Genomic DNA, 22,774 nt, shown 5'->3' with positions numbered 1-22,774 from the left:
CCTCATGCATCAGTACTTATAAGGAAGAAGGGGAGGAGACATAGAAATGCTAGCAAATTGCTATAAGACAGGAGGAAGTTATTTTCAATAAGCAATTATTAAAAAATTTTAAGTTCAGGGTTTTTTTTGGGCGGGGGGAGAGGGGGTTGTGACAGGATTTGTGTTTTGGGTTTTTTTTATTCTGTTATTTGCAGCTTCTATGTACTTCCTAGGACATTTAACAGTATTCAAATTTTTCTGCTCACACTCAACTTGAGATATTTTTCATAGTTTGATCTCCTCATAGTCAGCATCATCTTGCCTCTCATACATGTTTTTCCTCCATATAAAGGCATAGGAGCTTTCATGCAGAGCTCTATTGTGGAGCTACAATAGCAGCTCCTTAATTTTCCCAGTTCTGTTTTTCTGCTGTAAGAGGAATCCAAATAATGTCTGACTTCTTGAGCTGTGAAGGCTGACAGGCTTCTCTCTCTGAGTGCCTCAATGTTTTTTTCATACCATGAAAAAAATAAAGAAGTTAACGAAAAGAATATGTATGTCATAGAAACTACTTCATTAGAAAATGTTTTTGTGTGTAGTGCTATTTATAGAGTAGTTTCCTTATTCATTGAGCTGGTTTTGTGACATTTGTATCTAAGTGTTCACTGGTTTAATGATTTAGTACCTGAAGAACAGCATATACATTGTCACAAAGAGGACAGTTCTATTTGTGATACTGCAAGAACAGAGGAAAAAGAACAAAAGAGTGAGGACAGTGTCACAGTGGATATTCAAGCATCAGGTATACCTTTTTGGATATGCTTTTTTTAATGTAGCTTTGCAATATGATTTTATTTTTCAAGAGTGTTACTCAGCCAAATATGTAAATTATTAGACTTAGTCTCTGCTCCTTGTGACTGAAAACATTTCTAATAGATGGCTGTTTATTTTGACATGGGTGTGAGTTCAGTTTGTGGAGTTCTGTGTGAAGAACAAAGCCAACTGCATGCCAGATAAAAAGTACAGATTTTGAACTATGTCTGCTCTACATCAGAAGAGATGAAATCTCTTAATGTCAATCAGTACCCTCAAATTATTATTCTGCATTTTTTTTCTCTGACAGAGTAATGAGAGAATTTGAGGGACAAAGCACTGGCATTCTTTTTGGTAGGAAATGTCTTTAGCACTGTAGTAATCCACTGTAGATTTATCTCATACATGACTGGGCCTTACCGTGTGAAATATTGCTGTACTTTTCAAGACATTGTGCCAAAGAACATGCACCAACAACAATTTTGGCATGCAGTAGAAATGGTAGAGAAGAACCTATAAGCTATTTATCTAATAGACTGTATAGCTTCGAATGAAGCACAGCCAGTGCTAGAAGGTTGTGGGCCCAGCATGATTGGTTTTCCATGGAAATGTAGTCACTCCAACAATGTGCTTAATGGCAGTCTCTTTTGCATAACCAGTCAAAGTAGAGCAGTATTCTAATCTGTTCTCATTTGAGGTGGTAATCATGTAACATCCATAAGCTTTTTTTTTTTTTTTAATTATTATTTTTAATAAGAAATTTTGAAGCAAGACACCTTTAATGAGACTGGGGAAAAAAAATCAAGCCTTTTCTGCAGTCAGGTAATAGTAAATCTTTGAAAATGAAGACTTATAGAGTTATGATTACTTTGATTTGATCAGCTGAGCTACAATTTAAAAAAAAGGTTATGGAAGAGTCTTCTTACCTGAGGAAAAGGACATCTCTTTCAGTTCAGCTCATTTGGAAATGGAGAGCCCTGTCATGGATGCTAATTTTAGGAAATTCAGTTGCAATTGGTAAAGAATTGTAAAACAGCCCATCCATAAGCTATTAAGAACTGTCATCATGAAAGCACGAAGAGACTAACCGATTGGCCTTGCTAGATAAAGACATTGGAAATTAAATACCAAGGAAGCAGAAACTCTGTTTGAGTTGAAGTTGTAGTAATGAGTGGATGTAAAGGTACTATGTCTGAGTTTAGATTACAGAGTAGAAGAAGGGTATAGAATAATGGAGTAGTAGCACAATCTTAGTGGGAGTCACAGGAGTAGAAAATCCTAACTTTCCATCATGGAGTTCGATCATTTTATGAAATGCATGGAATAATATGGTTGTCTGCTGTGAGAATAAGGATAATTAACCTAGGAGGCTCCCTGGCAAGCAACTGTTCTCATATTACTGTTACAGTGGTCATGAAGAAGTCAGTATTGTTTGTGTTTTACTAGGTCTTCTGAATATTCTTACCAAATCATAGTATTTGAAGCCAAACTTTATTACTGTATTTTGATTTTTATGCTATGCAGAAAGCCAATGCCAGGCATACTGCCTCTTGGAAGAAGCAGCCACTCCTGTTCTAAAAGATTTGACACATCTGGGTGTACTGGCCTCTGTAAATTGGCGCTTTGACAGCATTAAATTTGATCATACAAGGTTTTTCTTGAAACAGCAAGAGAAAGTGGTGTGTGATCTTTTTAAAGAAGGTATGTATGTTTTTTTTTTAAATCATTCGTTTGTTCTTTAATGCTAATACAAATTTAACTGGTGTTCAAGATGTTTGATAAATGAATGACAAAACTGTCATCACTTTATCTTGTAAAGCCGTGGTAATTTATTTCTTTTTTTTTATTTCCAAAATAAAGTCCTCTAGTTCTTCAGCATCACTTTTATTAATCTGAATATTATAATTAGATTTAATTTTAAAATATTTTGGGTGTGCTTCAGAAATGTTGCTTCTATATCAATGTGTAAGTATTTTTTTTCCATGCTAGATTTTGAAGTGCCTATGTGATTTTCTTGTTTCTTTCCATTCAGTAACTATTGTTTGTCACACTTGCATGATGTAAAATGCTAAGCCTATGTGAGAAATCAGGGACAAAAAAATTAGTTTGGTTTCTTTCTGACTTCATTTTACTTCTGCATGGCATGTGAAAACCTGTAAAAAACCGGAATAATAAAATCAAAAGCCATCAAAATCAGCGACTCCTCACAAAGATTTTTGGCTACAGATAGAGAGTAGGAAATATTTCACACGGTAAGGCCCAGTCATGTATGAGATAAATCTACAGTGGATTACTACAGTGTTAAAGACATTTCCTACCAAAAAGAATGCCAGTCCTTTGTCCCTCAAATTCTCTCATTACTCTGTCAGAGAAAAAAATGCAGAATAATAATTTGAGGGTACTGATTGACATTAAAATGCAGTGTGTTTGCAGGACCTTTAGAAAGCTATTGGGTATTTTGTTTGGGTTCTACTTCTCAGTTGACAACTAGTTGCAAGGACATCACAAGAAGCCATCTACTATTTGCCAAATTTTTACGCTAGGTCACAGCAGCTAGGTCACAGCAGCTTCACTGCTTTCTGTGCTGATTATATTATATTCAAAATAAAAGTAATGAAAGTTAGAAAATTAAAAAAAAAATGTTAGTGGTGTCTGCAGAGTGACAGCCAGTGTTCTATGGAATTGTCAGCAGGCAGATTCTTTGAATTTGAGGTAGCTTCCAAAAAAGCAAACACTGTTCACAAACATGGGAGAGAAGCTCTGTATCAGTGAATCACAGAAAGGAAAACATTGCTGAAGAAAGTATGCAGAGAACTACTAAAGCTTCTCAAGATCAAGGAAAAAAATATGTAAGCATCTGCATTTTCGTTCAAGATTAATTTAAGAAACTTTAAATCCTTTCAAATGCAGTTTACACTAAAAGAAAGTAGCCTAACGTAGGAGCTGAGCTGAGTGGTGAGCTTACTTAAACTTCAGGGCCCTCTTTGCTTATAGGTTAGCTGTGTAGTGTATTGCCAATTGCTAAAATTACAACAATGAAATCAATTAAAATGTTCAGTGGCTGAAATACTGATGAGGCAAATAGTCATCTACTGGATCTTCCTTTTAAGGGCAAGTGTTTTCTGAGGAATGGATGATAATTAACTAGCCTTTGTTATACAAAAATAACTGCTGTTGAACACGAAATTGACTTATGAAGTAGGTGGATCCTTGGACTACAGTGCCAGGAGACCAGTAAAAAGTTACTCTTGCTTTCAAATACAGCAAACAGAAGCAGGCTGATTTAGCTACTGTTGCCTGCACTGAAGAGACAGAAAATTGCAAGCGAAGTCTTGCATTTTGTCCTCAGCTAAGGAAGCAGGAGATATGGGTTGTCATGCTGAAAGGTCCATAGAAACAGAGAAAAGAGGAAGACTAACATTTCTAATATATTCATAATTAATATTTGTTTAACTTTATAGGAGATTCCTAATCTCCCTGATAACTTCACTCTTTATTGCCTTCCAGGTTTTAGTTTTCCAATATCCAGACTCATTCCACCTCACTCCAGACTATGCCAGAGCATTTTCTCATTGTGAATGTAGAAAGCAATCATTTGCTATGATGGTATCAAACTGTTAGAGTTTTATTAGTCCCATGTTGTTCTTTTCTTCCAGCATCAAACCACCTAATGCTTCAGTCTTTCTTCTAAAAATGTGGTTTCTTACTATGTTACTTGTTTCTAAATGACTTGCAGTCTTCACTGAGTTTTTATGGTGAGTGGTGTCAAGAACTGGATGTAGTCCTTCAGATTTAGCATTTATTCTTTATCTATCTTCCTCACTCAATTTTAGCATCTTGAAGAATGTGTTTAATTATTAAGTTCACTTACTCTGCAGCAGTCACATATTTCCTTTCTTAAGATAATGAACTACATGACTACCTCTGTGAAATTCCCCGAAATAACTTCCTCCTTCAGATTAGTAATTCCTTCCTGTTCAGTCAGTTCCTGAAAGATTTATTCAAAGTGAGTACATAAAGGAGAATAGGTAGCCCATAATTGTTTCATTCACTCTGTGGATCCAAGAAGCAGCAGATGTCCTGCAGTTTTCCCTAGAGGACATCTGCTTCTTCCGTGGGGAAGGTAATATCAGAAGTTAAGACTCTGTGTGGATCGTTATTGGAAAGTAATAGGATTTTTCTTATTGTATGTGTGAGGACTAGCTGGCTCCAAATTACCTGCCATAAAGAATGTGGGTTTATAATATAAAATTTGTTGAAAATGTTCTGTGAAAAGCTTCATCTGAATTTATCACTGCATTAAAATTACTTACTGCTTAGAGGCTAATCTACCATTAGACTCTTGGAAAGAGTTCTGAGGTGTTTGGAAAACAGATTAGATGGCGTTACCGTGCTGTTGGAAAATTCAGTGATTTGACTGGTGACACACACAGACTCACAGAATGGCAGTGGTTGGAAGGGACCTCTAGAGATCATCTAGTCCAACCTCCCTGCTAAAGCAGGGTCACTCATAGCAGGATGCCCAGGATCACAGTCTGATGAGGAAATAGTAATGTGAACAGCTGGGCTTCTATGACAGACTGAACAGTTGGGCTTCTGACATACCAAAAGAGGGGAAATTTATCAGTTTCTGTATATATTTAAAGATTTCCTCCCTAAAATCAGTAAGGCGGTATGAATTTAATGGTACATCGAGGGGAACTGTTATCCTCTCCAGCAAGCACAGTCTAAACCCACACATCTCTCAAAAACAATTCCCTGTGTGCCACTTGCTCTGAATCCGATGACATGGGAAAGGTTATGCTGTATCATAAACTGAGGACCATCAGATCCAGCTTTTCAAGATGACATCCATGGTAGTGTGTTTAATGAAAATTCTGAGATAGTGGGATCTTTTTAATTGATTACATGATGTCTGGTATTTTATACAGACCACAGCTATGTCTTCTCTTTGTAAAGGTAAAACAGATGAGAAGGAGATCATGCTGTTCAGACATGCTGCTCTGGTGCACCTGCTGGTGACAGTTCGAGATCTTCTGTTAACTTGTGGCTTGGACACAGCACTAGGTTTGTTTTCAATAGTGAATGTTACCCAGAAACCCAGTGGTTTGTGTATGTTCTGCAGTTCTTCATGTTTGTACTCTCTGATCCTTTGCCATTGGTATACCTCCAACCTAGCTGCAATATGACATTCAACTCCCTCGTTTCCATTCCTTCATTAGAAATAATCCAGTACAGATTGTGTTTTGGCAGTGTATATGCTCAGTTCCTAATTAGTATGCCACTGTTTATGCTTTTACATGGATTTGTCTAAGAAACATTCATCTTGAATTCCACGACTATGCTAAAATAATTCTGTATTGTATCATTTCCAATAAAGCTCTTTATCCCAACGCTTTATCTTAACCCAGAGAGTTTTTTGTGTGGGATGTGAGCGCAGCTTCTGAGAGTAGGCTGTGTTAACCCAGGACAAATGTGTTGTCTCTCAGGATTTTTCACAGAATCACAGAACGGTAGGGGTTGTAAGAGACCTCCAGAGATCGAGTCCAACCTCACTGCTAACACAGGTTTGCCCAAATCAGGTTTCATAGGAATGTGTCCAGGTGGATTTTGAAAGCCTCCACAGAGGGCAATTCCACAATCTCTCTGCTCCAGTGCTCTGACACCGTCAAAGTAAAGCAGTTTCTCCTCAAGCTCAAGTTTTCTTCGAATCTCTGTGTGTAAACTTAGAAACATGTCAAAAATGGCAGGTCCTTTGTTGTTTATGGTCCACCTCATTTGAGTTTGGAACACTTTCCATTTAAAAATAGTCTAAGGATCCTTGAAAATGAGGATACTTAAAACTGATGGCACTTTAAGCAAAATATGAACTATTATCCAATAGTCACAGTCCAGTTCTTAGTACTGGATGCACACAAGCTTTTTTTTCAGCTTTTCTGGTCTTACCCCATTCAGGTTTGGAATATAAAATTTCTTGTATCCTGAAATGGTAATGCCATACTTGACAAGTTCCCGTGGTTGTGTGAACATTCAGATAGATCTATCAGAATTGATTCTTATGAAACTGACATAATCTTTTATGAATGCCCTGCAAAAGTCAGGCACCCTCTGTCTTTACAGGGGATAAGGAGGTTCAGAGCACCTGACTTCAGTCACTCTGATTTATCCCATGATGGAGGATGTTTCCTTAAAATTGGTGTGAAATAGAAAACATCTGCCATAAACTGAACAGTGGGGGAAATAATTGGTTTTGTATTCACTTCAATATTTCTAGCAATAGAAAAGTAGCAAATAAAATACAGAGTGGGTATATAAGTAGAATCCTCAGCAGAATTCTTTTCTATAGTTACTAGAAACAACACAGGAGGATGGGAGGGTGACAGATGAACAGTTGTTCCTCCTTTGATCTATTGTAGCAAATGCGCTCCTAGAAGGTATTTTTAGAATTACTCAGCATATGGACTTCCAGATCCCAGCAGCACCTCACACAAGAAATTACACAAGTGAAAAAGATCTGAAAGTAAACTTAGACAACTGAGGCAGATACTACACATGCCCTGTAGTCCTCACCGGTGTGGTGTTGTGCTGTGCTGTGTCATTCATCACATAGTTATCTTAGATGTAGTTTTTCTTTATGCACGTCCAAATAACCCCGGAATTGTTCGCTATTTGTATACAAAAGGCATCATGCAGAGTTGTGACAACATGAAGACTGGTGAAAACACAGGCCAAGTAAAGTTTTGGGCAGTGGAAATGTAAACAATGCTGTTATTTAGCATAAACCATAGATACTAGTCAAATATAACAGTGCTACTGCTGGTGTCTGCAGCTATAGAATGCAATGTTCAGTAATTCCAGCTGGAATCATCCAGCTCTGTCTCCTGTAGTAGGTACTACAGGAGGTATGTCAGTTTTGTAAAGACCACTTATGTACCTGATTAGTAGTGACAGAATCCTTGCATACTGGTGAGCCATTAAATGTTCATCTTCTTTGTGCAAGATACCTTCACATAAATTTTAAATATATGTGTAAACGCAAACCTTGGCAATTATCTTTTGTCACTGCAATTAATTCTTTTCTTGCTTTGTTACCAGGCTATCTGTCCAAAGCAAAGGATATCTACAAAACCATCTTGGAATCCTGTTTGAATAACATCTGGAGGCAGCTGAAGATTGTACAATGCAGCAGCCAGAAAAAGCATGAAACAATTCCCAAAATAACAGAGCTTCAGTGTCAAATACTAAATTGGAAACAAAGTTACGGAGAAGAACACAGTGTTAAGGTTAACAATGTAAACAGTTTCTTTAAGCAAACGAAACTGCTCCAAACTATGTGAATAATTATAAAACTGTCTTTTAACAGCAGTTGGTTTGTGAAAGAACATCTTATAATTACGTTTCCAGATCATAGTATCTATTACATAAGGGTAACATAAAGTTCAAGACCTTAGTCAAGAGCAGTACAGCTTTCTGTGTGATCAAATCTCCCCTTGTTGCACGTATGAGATAACATACATATGAGTTTTAGCATTGCCAGAGCTTCATCTTATTGCAGGTGGGTTTATTGCCCTGGTAAGTGTATGGTACCACATCACCTACTGAAAATTATAACATTTTATTTGAAGGCCTCAATCTTCTAGTGCAAAGTGAATCATAGCACAAGGCAAGATGGTGTATTTGTACAGCATCACTCAGAGCACACACCATGGAATGTTGTTCTAAACATGGATGCCCTGTGTTTAACCTGTGTTTATCAGGCCAATCTCTTGGCATGATAGTTATATAAGAAGCAAATATCCATAAGTGATCATTATGGCATGGAGAATAGGGTTGTGGAAGAGATTAATGTTCATAGAATCATAGAATGATTTGGGTTGGAAGTGACCTTAGAGACCATCTAGTTCCAACCCCCCTGCTATGGGGAGAGACATTTCCCACTAGCCCAGGTTGCTCAACGCCCTGTCCAATATGACTTTGAACACCTCCAGTGAGGGAGCATCCACAGCTTCCCTGAGCAACCTATTTCAGTGTGTCACCATCCTCACTGTAAAGAATTTCTTCCTAATATTCAGTCTTAATCTACCCTCTTCCAGTTTAAAGCCATTACCCCTTGTCCTATCACTGCAGGCGCTTGTTAAAAGTCCCTCCTCAGCTTTGTTATCCAAAACTTTCTCTTTTTCTGGACATGTTAATATTTTGGGTAATACCATGCAGTGCAGAATATTTATTTTATTACAGAAGACTTATTACATAATGAAACAGAAGGCATAAAACATATAAATATCTAAGTGTCCTGACTGCTGCTAAACACTCATCTGAAAAAAAAGGCAAGTCTTCAAGCTTACTTTCATTTATATAAACTTCTTTCCACGCTTCACTTCCTGGAGTTCTCTTCATTTGTTTCTGTTACGAGTTGCACCGAGAGCTCTGAACATCTTTTGACTAAAATTTCCTGAGATGAAAAATATTGCACAGCCTTTTAGAATGTAAAATGGAAATGAAGCAGCCAAAAGAAAGTGTTGTTGATTGTCTTGGTGTCTGCCCTTCAATAGGGTCCCTAAGCTGATTTCAACATAATTTTCTTCTTCTCAAGAATAACATATTTTGCTTTGTGATACTCTAGGATTATGCTGTACTAGGAGACATATGACAACTTGGTCATCTTAGTGTCAGTCCAGTGACAGTTTTGCCCCTTTTTTTTTTTAGCCCCATTAGATATGATTTTAATTTTTTTTAAATATAGCTGTTCTGAGTTTTGACTTGCTTGCTTGACTTAAGGTCATGTACACATACCCATCAATGTAAGAATATATATGCTTTTATTCACAATTACAAGATTGTTTTCTTTTCCCTAACCATCTGAGACAGTCCTTCTCTCTGAATTGAAGAGAGATGGATTTGATGTGTAGGTGGTCTGGTGGATAAGGAATTGACTGGGTGGTCACATCCAGAGGATAGCAGTCAACAACTCAGTGTCCAGATTGAGATGGGTGACAAGTGGTGTCCCTAAGGGTGCCATACAGGGACCAGTGCTGTTTAGTATCTTCATCAATGATATAGACAGTGGGACTGAGTGCTCCCTCAGCAATTTTGTAGATGACACCAAGCTGAATGGTGTGGTTGATATGCCAGTGGGACAGGATGACATCCAGAGGAACCTGGACAAGCTGGAGAAGTGGGCTCAGATGAACTCCATGAAGTTCAACAAAACCAAATGAAAGGTCCTACACATGGGTACGGACAATCCTTGTTTTCAATACATCCTGGGGGAGGATGAGATACAGAGCAGCCCTGCAGAGAAGGACTTAGGGGTACTGGTGGATGTACAGCTGAACATGAGCCATTGCTGAATGCACTCTTGCAGTCTAGAAGGCCAGTCACATTCTGAGATGCATCAAAAAGCAGCTTGGCCAGCAGATAGAGAGAGGTGATTCTGCCCTTCTATTCTGCTCTGCTGAAAACCCACTTGAAGTACTGTCTCCAGCTCTGGTGCCCTCATCACAAGGCAGACATGGACTTGCTGGAGTGGATCCAGAGAAGGGTCACAGAAATGATCAGAGGGCTAGAGCACACCTCCTGCAAAGACAGACTAAGACAGTTGGGCTTGTTCAGCCTGGAGAAGAGAAGGCTCTGGGGAAACTTTATAGCAGCCTTCCAGTACCTGAAAGGGACCTACAGTAAGTCTGGGGAGGAGGGACTGTTTACAAAGGCATGTAGTAATATGACAGGGTACACTGCTATTAGAATAGAAAAGGGTAGATTTAGGTTGGACATTAGGAAGAAGTTCTTTCCTATGATGGTGGTGGAACACTGGAACAGGTTGCCCAGAGTAGTTCTGGAGGCACAGCCTGAAACTACCACAATGCCCCATCACTGAAGACACTCAAGGTTAGTCTCAATGGGGCTCTGAGCAACCTGATCTACCTGGGGATGCTGCTGCTTACTGCAGGGGAATTGGACTAGATGACCTCTAGAAGTCCCTTCCAATCCAATGCTTTCTATGATTATGATTTCTCTAGTGTAGTTATCCTTTTATTAGCAACCATTGTTACTGATGCAGGATTATAATGGGATATTTCCTTTGTAAGTCAGTAGCTGCTAATGGAATGGAATAAACTGAAACTTGCTCTTAGTTTCATCTAACACACTGTTAGTATTCATATATATATAATTATCTTGTGCCTGTAAGTCTTAAGAACTAGTCAATGCCATATGCCTCCTTTAAAATCTTAACCTTGTTTGGACCAGAAAAAGCATCTATACAATGGCATAAAGGTTCAGAGTTCATCCTCTCTGAAATTATGGTGTAAATCCTGTATGTATGTAGATATTCCTCTTTACATAGTCCAACTTTTCAGAAAAAGTTCAGTTTGTATCAGTTGAAATAGTGGACAAGGTTAGTGGACAATTCTTTGTTAGTGATTCTTTTTAAAACTATGTCAGTTTGGTAGGTTATAATGATTTTCAATGTTTTCATCTTAAGCAGTGTTTAATGAGTCTCCAAGATACCCAGTCTCTGGCAGGAACACCTTGGTATACTCCATCTATGGTCTGGAAAATCTTTCTAATTATTTCAGCAGTACATCTAAGACCTCCCTCCAGTACATCACCATATTGCAGGCTGAATTCCAGATGTCTTTGGGTTAAGTTTTGCCTCCACAGGGATAAGGCCTCTAATATAACAATCTGTCTAGTGCGACAGTAACAATCTGTCTAGTGCAACAGTAATTATGTGGTATAGTATCTTTAAATAGAATTTTTACTTTGATTTGAATATTCCAGTTTAATATTCTTTCTGGAACAGCCTTGTTCATATGGCTAAATTCTACCACTGATGTCTTATTTAATATTGTCTCTCCAACTTTTGTAATAATGCACACATACACCTGAGTTGCAAATCATTGACGGTAAGACACAAATTGCTGGCAAAACTTTAACCCTGGGTATGGGGAAAGCAGACTATGGACTGCTGAAGGAGCTAGTTAATAAGATTTCCTAGGAATTTGGTTTTGAAGGCATTAAGGTCCATGACTGCTGGTCACTTTTTAAGAGCCATGTGCAGGAGCAGGCAGTTCCAAAATGTTGGCATCAAGCAAGCAGGGCAGAAGGCTGGCTTGGCTGAGCAGGTATCTTCTAGAACCTAGCCAGAAAAGGCAAGTGTGTGAACACTGAAAGCAAGGACAATGTATTGGTTTAGCAATTGGCTGACAGCTTGGGCTCAGAGGGTAATTGTAAAAATGGAGTTACATCGGGCAGCTGGGCAGCCACCAGTGGGATTCCCTAGGGCTCAGTTTTAGGGCCAGTGCCCTTTAATGCATTTGTAAGTAATCTGGACACAGGATTAGCATGTACATTCAGTTTGCTGATGATACTGTGGAGTCCCTCAAGGGTAGAAAGTCCTTACATAGAGCTCTGGATAGATGAAAGAGCTGGGAAATTGCCATGCATATGAGATTTAACTAAAACAAGTGCTCGATTCTCCACCTGGGATGGGGTCATCCTGGTTATACATATCAACTCGGGGATAAGATTCTGGAAAGCAATCCCAAGCCATGCAGAAAAGAGGCCTAGTAGTCTGGTTTGATGGCAGGGTGAATATCAGTCATCAGCGTGCCTGGGCTGTAGTGAAAAGGGCCAGCCGTGTCCGGGGGTACACCAAGCACAGCACACCTAGCTAGTCAAGGGAGGTGACTGTCCCACTCCACACTGCACCGATGTGACCCCACTTTGGGTCCTGTGTGCACTTTTGGGTACCTCAGTATGAGGCCATCCTGCTATTACACTATGTCCAGAGAAGGGTAACTATGAAGCTGGAAAGGGGCAAGACTTACAAGGAACAGCTGAGATCACTTGGCTTGTTCACCTTTGAGAAGGCTGATGGGTAACCACATTGCAGTCTTTGGCTTCCTTGACAGGGGCCATGGAAGCGGAGCTGCTCATCTCTGGTGAACAGTAACAGGATGTGAGGAAATAGAATGAAGTTGCACAAGGGAAGCTTCAGATTGGACATTAGGAAAAGGTTCTTCAGTGAAAGGGTGGTCAGCCACTGGAACAGGCTCCCTAGGGAAGTGGTCATGGCATTAAGCCTGCCAGAGTGTCCAGGCAAGGCTCTTAATCATATGGTTTAGTTTTAGGTAGTTGTGTGAGGAGCAGTAAGATTCAGTGATTCTTATGGATCCCTTCCATCTTGAGATAGTCTATGATTACATGATTCTATGATTGTCATTCTAGAAAACTTTGAGGTTTCCATTTTTGCCACCTGCTTAGTCAGTCTCTTGCTTTCTATGTGTGCAGAACTATTGTTTTTGAGTACTGGAGTTTCTTTTACTTTTCTTCCTCCAGATATTAATCATAACAAGGATGGACTCTGAGAGAGAAAAAGCTGCCCTCATTCACACTTTATCCACAGCAGGAGGTAAACCATTAAAAAAAAAAAAGGGGGGGGGGGGGGGAAGCTGTTCAATCTGTGCTTTGCTGCATTCCTCTTTGCATGCTTTTTGTAACTGTTTCTCCTTTTATTCCTCATCAGGAACACTTCTGTATACTATTCTCACTGTTTTCTCTTTCCAGAATCTTCCATCATTGGTTTTTTTGGTTTTTGGTTTTGTTTTTTTTTTCTGTCATTTTATTTTCCTGATTAAGACACTGGTATGATAGTTCATCTGTTAAGTCACAGATTTATTTAACAGAGCACAAAAGGAAGTGTGTGCAGCCCATTGCCTAATTATAATTGCATGTGTTGTCTTGGTCAGGTTCTCTCACTACTTTTAGCTGATCAGTATTTACAAGTTTTCTTCCTTTCAAGCTTATTAAGTGCAGTATGGGTTTAGAAGTCTTAACAAAGGTCCTTAGCATAAAACCTTAAATCACTGAATCACAGAGTATCTTGGGTTGGAAGGGACCTTTAGAGGTCATCTAATCCAACTGCCAATGAGTAGTTAGGTACAGATCATAATTTCCCTTAGCCATCTGTTCCTGACCTTGCTTGCTAGTTTGCTAAATATGTAAGCATAAGCTGTGGCAATCTGTTAAACTCCAGGAGAAAAAAAAAAAAAGGTAAAAAGGTTTTATTTGGAAGGTTGCTATTTGACCCTGTACTTGGGTTTTGAGCAAGCCACTGACTCCTTTAATATTGCTTTTAGAAACCTATTTTTGTAACTCCTTCTTGCTTGAACCTTATCAGCAGTGTCATGTATTGCATTGTTCTCTTGCCTTTAAAAATAAAGTTAAATTTCCTGTGTGCTTAAAAGAAAGTTTGTCTTTTAGAGTGTTTTGAAAGGGAGGAGGCCTGTTCACAATGTTTTTGCTAATAATAATATTTAATGAAAAGTATTTTATTTGTTTTAAGATCTTAAGACTTGGTTGCAAGCAGGTCAGTCCAACTAACCAAACTTCTGAACAGAGACATTTGTGTTAAACAAATATCCCTTTTTTAGCTACAGAAAGTACAAAAACTATAGAGGAATTTAAATTATAAAGGGGCAAAGATGACTCCTTTTACACTAGCCATTAATTTTTCATTTCAAGGTAATTAGGTTGTGAATTTGTGAGTGTTGTTCACATTACTTCTTTCTCTGGTTCAAAAATAGAGGTGTCTAAATCATTATACCTACCAGGGTAATACAAACTAAAATAGTTTAGGACTTTATCAAGACAAACAATGTAATACATGAATTTTTAATATCCTCTATTGTTCCACATTTGATGCTGGCTGATGTGCATTGATTCATACCTGCAGAGGTTCATTTGTTTGACTGAGGCTTTAAATCAATATACACAGGTTTAAAAGTTGTGGATTTGAATGCTGAGAAAAAAGGAACCTTTTTAGGTTGTAGAGATATCATAAGCAGGTAAGTTCACTGCTTGGTTTGGAGAGCAGTCTTGATGTTTGAAGAACACTGACTAACGTCAGTGAAACTTTTGTTATTCTTGTTCATTTCCATGGGACTTTCCACTCTGTAGTAAAAATTCCAGAATGTGGATCTGCTGCTGCATTCTGGGATAGGAGATACATTCTGGGGTGGGATGGCCACAATCTAGTAAATTTCTTAGTTGTGAGTCTCCTAAGAAATTCTAGAAAGCATGCAATTGTTTTTAATTTTTAATCTTGTCTTGCATGTTTTAGAAAAACTTCTGTAGAAGAATGTGTAGAAAACCATTTTTGTTTTGCATGTTTTAGTAAAAAAAAAAAGTGGGGGGTATGGGCATAGAAGAAATATTGACAAATTATGACATAGCAGGATAGTATGAATACTTCAATAGATGATTGGAAGGGAGAAATTACAGCTTTTTGAAATTATTTTTTCAATAAATTACAGTTCTAAATTCAGGAAGGGTAAACACTTTTTGTGAACAAACTTTAAGTGGTGATAATTCTTCAGAATAAAAATGTTTATTTTGCTCTGAGGTAATTGTTCCGAGTTTATGTAATTCTACATGAATTTAATTTTTCATTGTTTTTTTTAAGCCTTAGTAGGTATTCCTGTGTTATTGTACATAATCATCAAATTGGAGCTGACTTCCCTTGGACACACTTCTCGTTAGTAATGGAATATGATTATTCTGAAAACTCCTGCTGGAAAAACCTATGCAAAAATCTGAAAGTTACTTACATGACTTTTAAAACCAGCATCCCTGAAACAATGCAAATGGGTAAGCGTTCTCCAGAGCTGTAATTAACAGCTGGGTTCATATATGGAAAAAAAGGCATTTTCTCCTCCCTAAAATGATACATTCTTGTCCCTGTGGTAGAGGATCAGTAGCAAGTTGTGAAGGCTAAAGCTAAGCAAACAGTTTTGTTTTATCTATACAGCAAGATAGGAAGGGGTTTTCCTTAGGGCGTGTGAACTTAGTCTTGGCCAGGATTTATTAGTAAATGTTGGTTGATAAATATTTGTGCCGAGTTCACAGCTTGTTTACAGTACTGCAAGCTGTATCCACCCTTCCTCATCCTAAGGGAATGTTGCTGTAGATCTAAAGGAATATAAATTAAGGCTTAATTTCAGGCAGATTCAGAAGAGTTTAATTTGTGAAGAAAAAGAAATAAAGGCGTGTTATGGAAGTGTTTTATTTATGCAGATGAATAAAAGATGCATTTTAAATATATTTATTTGTGTATTTATTTATTTAAATGCGTGCATGTATCTTTAAATTTTTTACTTATGAAACTATTGTCTTACATGTACAAAATGTTTTAGGAAATCACTGTAGTTCCTGTCTTCTGGAGGTACAGATTCCATATGTATTTCTGACAACTGAAGGTCTTATTAGTATGCCAGACATTCTTCAGCTTTTGGAATCCAAGTGAGTGAAAATACCCTGTTGACTAATGATTGACTATGATTGACTAATTATTTTCAGTTGTCTAGGACATGAATCTTGTCCTACTGTTTCATGTTGTAGCTATCTACTTGGCTATCAGGTATGTTACTGCAATTACACTATTGGCATTTAAGAGATAAGAAGATAAAATTATGCTATCAACTTCAATAGAAATATTATAGAATCACACGATGTCAGCTGGAAAGGAGTTGACCAGTTTGTTTATTTTAATAATAAGCTGGCATGTTCAGTCAAAACAAATTTTTAAATTGCTTACTTTTCCTGAAAATTGTTGCATTACCCCAAAATATTTTTTTGCTTCAGTGTTTCTTGGTGCTTGGAAGATTTTGTATTTAATTCTTTGTTAAAATTTATTTGTGATTTTGGTTTTTTTAACTACAGAACCTATGCTAAACAAACAAAATGATACAAGCAACAGTGTAACAGTCAGTTTTTAAGCTGTTTTCTGAGCTGTGTCTAATTACAATTAAGAAGGAAAAAAATATTTAGTTTGACATTTAAAATTTGAGCATTTAATTAGATATGTACTTTTAAATGCTGACTTGTTCAAATTCTCTGTTTAGCCTGTCCATAAGCTAAAGAGCCAGGATTGCTTTGTGGTACTTGCTCACTGGCTCCTTTTCTCACTGATAAATTAATTAAATGAATGACCAAATAGCTATATAGTTTCAGAAAAGCTTGTAGTACACTTTTTTTTAGTGTCTGAATATACTGTCTGTACAAGTTTGTAGAGGACTTACTGCTGGCAGATTCAGGTTTAAGTCTCTCTTGTCTCCTAGGGTTGGGGTCAAATAGTGTGACAATTGCCTCTTTTCTACTCCCCTTCTCAGTCAGCCAAGACTCCCCAAAAGCCCTAAGCATGTGATGTTCATTCACCCAGCCTTTGCTACCACAGCTGGTGCCAGAAGGCTGTGCTACTGGCAGTGCTTGTTCACTCAGAACAGTTTAGGATCATACCAATGTCAGTCAGGGAATTTTCACGCAGTTTGCTTTCCCTAGGCTGGACAGTCATGAAAGGGAAAAAAAAAAAACCAACATGCAATGTACATTTAATTACTCAAAAGGAATAGTTAAGTATATATTCTTTATTTATCTTAGTTCCTGTACTGCATCTTCATTTTGTAAACTCGGAGGTTCTATTTGTATTCAATGGGGTCAGCACCATAATTGAATTAATCTAGTAGTCACAGCTGTATTGATGTGTGTTCTTCAAATCTGTCCTAAAGTGAACTTGAGCATTTGAGAAAGATGAAGATATGAAAAGGCTGTAATTTCAAAAATTGTATTAACAGATCAATGTTATTCATTTTCTTCAAGAAAATCTTGTTATTTTACCTAACTGAGGCTTTATAAAATAATTTAACTTCACAGGTACAGCATTACCTTTATTGAAAGAAGCAGCAATTGCTCCTTAAGGCTCTTGGGAAGTACAAATCAATATGTTGTGCTGACAGTAGATGAATGTACTGCTATCTTTTTGCAGGTATAAAATGAAATTAATGTATCCAAATTCTGTTATGAACTGGGCAACTTCTGCGTCATATCTGCAGCCTTCCTTGTATCATATCTTTTCTTTGTTGTAATCATATTTAATTCATACATTGTTTCACAAATTATTTCCAAGTTGCTTAATTCCAAAATTTTGTCTGTACCAGTTTGACTGGTTTAAAATATTCTTGTGTTTGTACCTACATTTCTTCACAGAATTGTAACATTTGATCTGAGGTTGCATTGTATTAAATACAGTAAAAAGATGTATACTTGCAAATAGAGTTATCTAAACTGTAATAACCAATTTACTGTGTCTGCAACTATATTGTCTTACCATCATTCATATTAATTCCTCCCATTTCAGAAAGTTATCTGAATTAGTCTAGAGAATAATTTTTCCTACTTTTAATTAAAAGTAAGAGTTTATGGACAGCAGCATAATACTTAAATTCTGGTGTGTAGCAGGGCAGATGATTTTACAGGTAAAAGAAAGATAAACTGAAAGATAAGCAAAGAATAAAGTGATCAATTAGCATTGCAAGAACAACACAGACATTCCTATATGCTACTGCAAATGCTACTGCAATTAGCAGTGTTGTGCCTTATATATTTATGGTGAGCATAATATGGTTTGTATATTCTAGTTCAGAGGTTTGTAGCAGTATTTTGCATTATTAAAGTTCTCAAAAACCTGAAGAACATCCTAAAACATTAGTTGCAATGTTTCCTTTTGTATGGGAGGGAAAAAGAAGAAAAGAAGCAGTGAGTCAGCTCTTTAAAGTTCAAACAAAATTAAAACTGGAAATATAACCTATTTTTTTCTGACTCTCAGATGCGCTTTTAATACTTATTTAGCTGCGTTTATGTTCAATCTAACTTCTGCATAATACAGCAATGCACATTAAAAAACACATGACAGCCATGTCATGTGTTTTTTAATTTTTACCTTTTATATTGATTTTGTGGTAGAGTATGGAAGAACTACACTATGAAACATCCTGTGACAATGTAATATCAAAACTGATGGCATTATCACTCCAATACACCTGCTGTTGGATTGTTTTCTATTCCAGAGAAAGACTTAGTTCAGAGTAAGTTATTAAATTCTTTTGTTGTCTTGGTAATTTGAAAACAGACATGCACTAGAAGAGGCTGCTTATTAGGAGAAGCTAACAGTCTGTTCTTTGGATTTCTCAGTAGAAACACATTTCTCTTAGAACAATATAAATACCGTAAGCTTGTATTTCTAGTCTGCTTTAGTCTTTACACTTCGTGTTGTTGTGCTCCTACTGCAAGACTCAGTGCAGTATTACTCAGAATTAGCTGTGCTCACTGGACACCCCCCAAGAAAGTTAGCAAAGATGTTACTTATCTGTTCAGATCTTTTCAGTCTTATACAAGAGATAAGAAATAATTGATAGAAAATCACAAAATTTGAGGTAGGTAATGATAGAGTGAGGTGTGTCTCAAATCAGCAGCTCCAGATATTTCACAGAACTAAAGGTATTAACCACTGGAGTTATTCTTTGTAACTGTTAAAACTAAATTAAACCCCACAAACTCATGGTTATGAATTCACATGTATCATCCACAACAGGGAGACATTCTTCAAGTGCTCTTCCCACCTGTCAGTAGTTCTCCTTTTACTAGGGAAGCACAGCTTTTGTTCAAATGGTTCATACGCTTTCCTTTATTGCCTATTGTGAGATTTTTTTTTTTTCTTATGCAAACTGTAAATTCTCCATGCACCAGCTTTCCTTTCTGTATGAGCATTCTCTGGTAACTGACCCTGATCCAGCCCTTTTCCTTTAGGCCAGGTGTAATACAAATGTATATTTTCATATATTCTATAATTAATATCTTGGGTGGTGGTATCTTCAAACACCACCGTTACTTATTTACAAAATAAATATTCACAGGTTCAATTATTTCGTTGTGGGTTTTACACTCCACATAGAAAGACAGTTAAATGATTTAAGCACAGATCTAAGCTTTCCAATACAGCAATTCAAACGGGACATACAGGTGCTGTGAATTGTGGTTTCCCCACAAATGGGATTCTGTGGCAGATGGGCTGGGTACTCACAACTTGCTCCTCTGTCTGGTGTCTTCCTAGATGCTGTGGCTGTAATTCGAGCAGTCCTTGGCTCGGAGAGGGCTAAGGGTCCTCTCTCTTGTCGTGTCCAGTTCACGGTCCGCAGCTTGCCCTTTGTTCAGAGAGGGCTAGGGCGCCTCTCTCTTGTGTGCTCCCTCGCTGGGCTGCAGCCTCTTCTGGGATTCAATTCCCTTGGAGCTTTCCCCTTTCTGCCTTGGTCCAGGTGCAAGGCCGGGGTGAAGTTTTTGGTCTGGTAGAGTAGGTTCTTCAGCTGCTACTCAGGCAGCACTTGACTCTTGTCTCTTTGTGGTAAGGAGGCCCTCAGCTGCTATTCAGGCAGCTTTTAGCTCTTGTTGCTGGCTGGCTGAAAACGAGGCAAGTTGCCTGACTTCTTGGCTGGTTTAAATACTGTCCCAAGACAGTGCCCTTTGGTTAACACAGAACCCTGATAACTGGACCTATGGGATGGGGCATATCCAAACATGGCCAGGCCACACACGGTTTACAGCTGTGTTACAAAGTTAATTACATGTGGTACATGTTTATCTGGACCCCAGGAAATGTCCAGGTTAGTGCATTTCCAGGTGCTTAGCCCCTTGTCTGGGCTAGGGTATATTTGGCTTTGCCTTACTGTGGGCTGAATGTACTTTCTTCCTCACAGCTGCTCAGGCACTTGTATCCTAGTTCTCCTGTCAAACATGTTAATGCACAAACTGTACATTTATTAACACATGTAGCAAATGTGTTAAAATTATTATATGAGCATGTTAGATATTAACAGACCAATTAAACTGTTTTATAGGTACAGTCTCAAGGGAGATATTTTGCATAACCTTGTCTTAATTTATGCCACTCTAATTGAACTTACACAGAAGTCAGAAGACTTTGAAGTGAAGGTATTTTTTTTAATAACAACCTTTCTGTTTAAATTTTCACTTCATGATACTTCTAACGAGTCAAAAACATAAAGTAGCTCAAAATTACTAAAGTAAGAGAAAGGAACTTAGTTCAGTGCTGCTAAAGTCAGTGAACAGTACAAATGCAATCAGGTTCAAAGAGCAACTGAAGTGTTTTAATGACTAAGAGTCACAAAATGAGATTGTACCTTTTATATATAAAAGTTTTATATGCATATTATATATAATAATTTTATTAATTATTACAACATTATTTAATCCCACTTGTGTCTTAATTTGAGGTTTCAGATTAATATTATGTTGCTAATGTAGTGGAAGAAAATGTCATTTTCTCTCCTGTCAGATAGCTTGAATTTTGGTTGTTTTTTTTAATGTGGCAGCATAGATTAACTTTTTTAACATCTCTCTTATGAAGAAAAGCTTAGGGACTTAGGGCTTTTTAGTTTAGGGAAGAGAAAACTGGGAGAGGTTCTTAACAATGCTTATAAATACTTAAAGGATGCCTGTCAGGAGGATGGGGCAAGTCTTTTTTTCAGTGGTGCCCAGTAACAGGACAAGAGGTAATGGGCACAAACTCAAACAGGAAATTCCATCTAAACGTGAGGAGGAACTTCTTTATTTTGAGGGTGGTAGAGGATTAGAAGAGGTTGCCTAGAAAAGTGGAGGAGTCTCCATCTCTGAAGTCACCCTAAGTGATTATAAATCAGAAAATGCAATATCCAGAATAATCGACATTTGAAAATGGGGCAAAAGTTTTATTCATCTTACCAAACTGATGTCTGTAACTTACTTCTTTTGCATGAAGCAACATCTTTCTAAGCAATTTTAAATTTATTTACATATGAAAATTTGGTTCAAATTTATCTGGTTAAATGAAGGCTAAATTGAGGACAAGCTTTATTTGATTCCATGTATTCAGCAGTGTAGTGTGTGTGGAAATTACTTAGACCTTCATATTGTTGCATGTTTTCTTAAACTGTATTAGGCATCTCACTGTTTTATTAAGAACTTCTATTATGCCCATTAACTTCATCAAATATAAAAGATCTATAGGATAAATGTCATCTGCCTCGAATCTGCATAAATAAGGAGTGCAGTTTGCAGCCAGGCTAGTGGTCAGAGGTTGGAGTTCCTCTGCATGATAAGGATGGATCAGATTTAGTTACTAATTAACAGCTGTTGTGTTCAGGGTCATCTTTAAGGTCTCCCATTTAACTTCTCTAGCAAACTAAGACATTCCTTTGTTCAAGTTTCAACCAAAAATACTGCATATCACTTCTAGGTAGTTCTTGCACCAGGAATTGAAGAGACAGCACTGGTAATTCGTCAGATTGCTGATAATATTTTGATATCGTCTAATATCAGTCCTCATGAGTGGTTGGACAAATCATGGATTCCTGTCTTGCCATCTGAGGTTTGCTTATCTTCCCATTAAATTACTCTGCTTTCTTCCTGTTTCTCAGACTTAAAAGGTTCTAGGCTTTAGATATATATATATATAGATAGATAGATAGATAGATAGATAGATAGATATTATACACACACACACACACTTTTTATATAGGCATAATGTATATGCATATATAATTATAACATTTCCATCATCCTTGCCAGCACTGTTAGGTGCAATTTGAACTTTTCATGTTTTTCTTCCACATCCACCAGGCAATGTGTGCAGTTCTGCAGTTCTAGACACTAAGTTTAAATATTTATCCAAAACGTGAGAGAGAAACATAGGATAGCTCACTTGGGCAAGAAACCAAATGCAGCAGTGCTGATCCATTACTGAAATTAGTGGTGTTGCTGACAGACTTGTTTTAATACAAGATAGCAGAAATTTGTTTAATTTCTCATGCAGTAGTTGATAATGGATATTTACAATAAATGCTGGGACAGGTCCACGAGTCAAAGCAAAATACATGATGTTCTTTAACTTGCATATTGATGTTTTCAAATTAAACACAAGGATTTGTTGATTTTTATGGGGAATCTTTGAACTCTTGTAAAACCAAGATTCTTTATGGCTTTTGCAAAATTCAGAATGGTTTTAAAGCAGGTATTGGTGTGGCCTTTTCAAGTGTATTGGAATATTGGATTGTGGCTTTCCCAGTTAGAGATTAAGGATATTGGCAAAAAA

At 37.4% G+C, this 22,774-nt stretch overlaps 1 protein-coding gene across 1 annotated transcript in view; it reads left to right on the top strand.

Moving 5' to 3' along the window:
* SHOC1 (shortage in chiasmata 1) overlaps positions 1–22,774 on the top strand; it is a 55,271-nt gene that overhangs the window by 27,331 nt on the left and 5,166 nt on the right. The window contains exons 13-24 of the mRNA XM_054398116.1: positions 662–781; positions 2,317–2,493; positions 5,752–5,859; positions 7,888–8,075; positions 13,135–13,207; positions 14,573–14,642; positions 15,260–15,444; positions 15,990–16,095; positions 17,506–17,617; positions 18,595–18,716; positions 20,523–20,616; positions 21,920–22,051. Of these exons, the coding sequence (XP_054254091.1) occupies positions 662–781; positions 2,317–2,493; positions 5,752–5,859; positions 7,888–8,075; positions 13,135–13,207; positions 14,573–14,642; positions 15,260–15,444; positions 15,990–16,095; positions 17,506–17,617; positions 18,595–18,716; positions 20,523–20,616; positions 21,920–22,051 (1,487 nt within the window). The remainder of the gene's footprint in view (positions 1–661; positions 782–2,316; positions 2,494–5,751; positions 5,860–7,887; positions 8,076–13,134; positions 13,208–14,572; positions 14,643–15,259; positions 15,445–15,989; positions 16,096–17,505; positions 17,618–18,594; positions 18,717–20,522; positions 20,617–21,919; positions 22,052–22,774) is intronic.

This window comes from Indicator indicator, chromosome Z (assembly GCF_027791375.1).
Source record: "Indicator indicator isolate 239-I01 chromosome Z, UM_Iind_1.1, whole genome shotgun sequence".
Classification (NCBI taxonomy): domain Eukaryota; kingdom Metazoa; phylum Chordata; class Aves; order Piciformes; family Indicatoridae; genus Indicator; species Indicator indicator.
The sequence above is the reverse complement of the archived record's forward strand: the minus strand, read 5'-3'. Positions and strand labels throughout refer to the sequence as shown.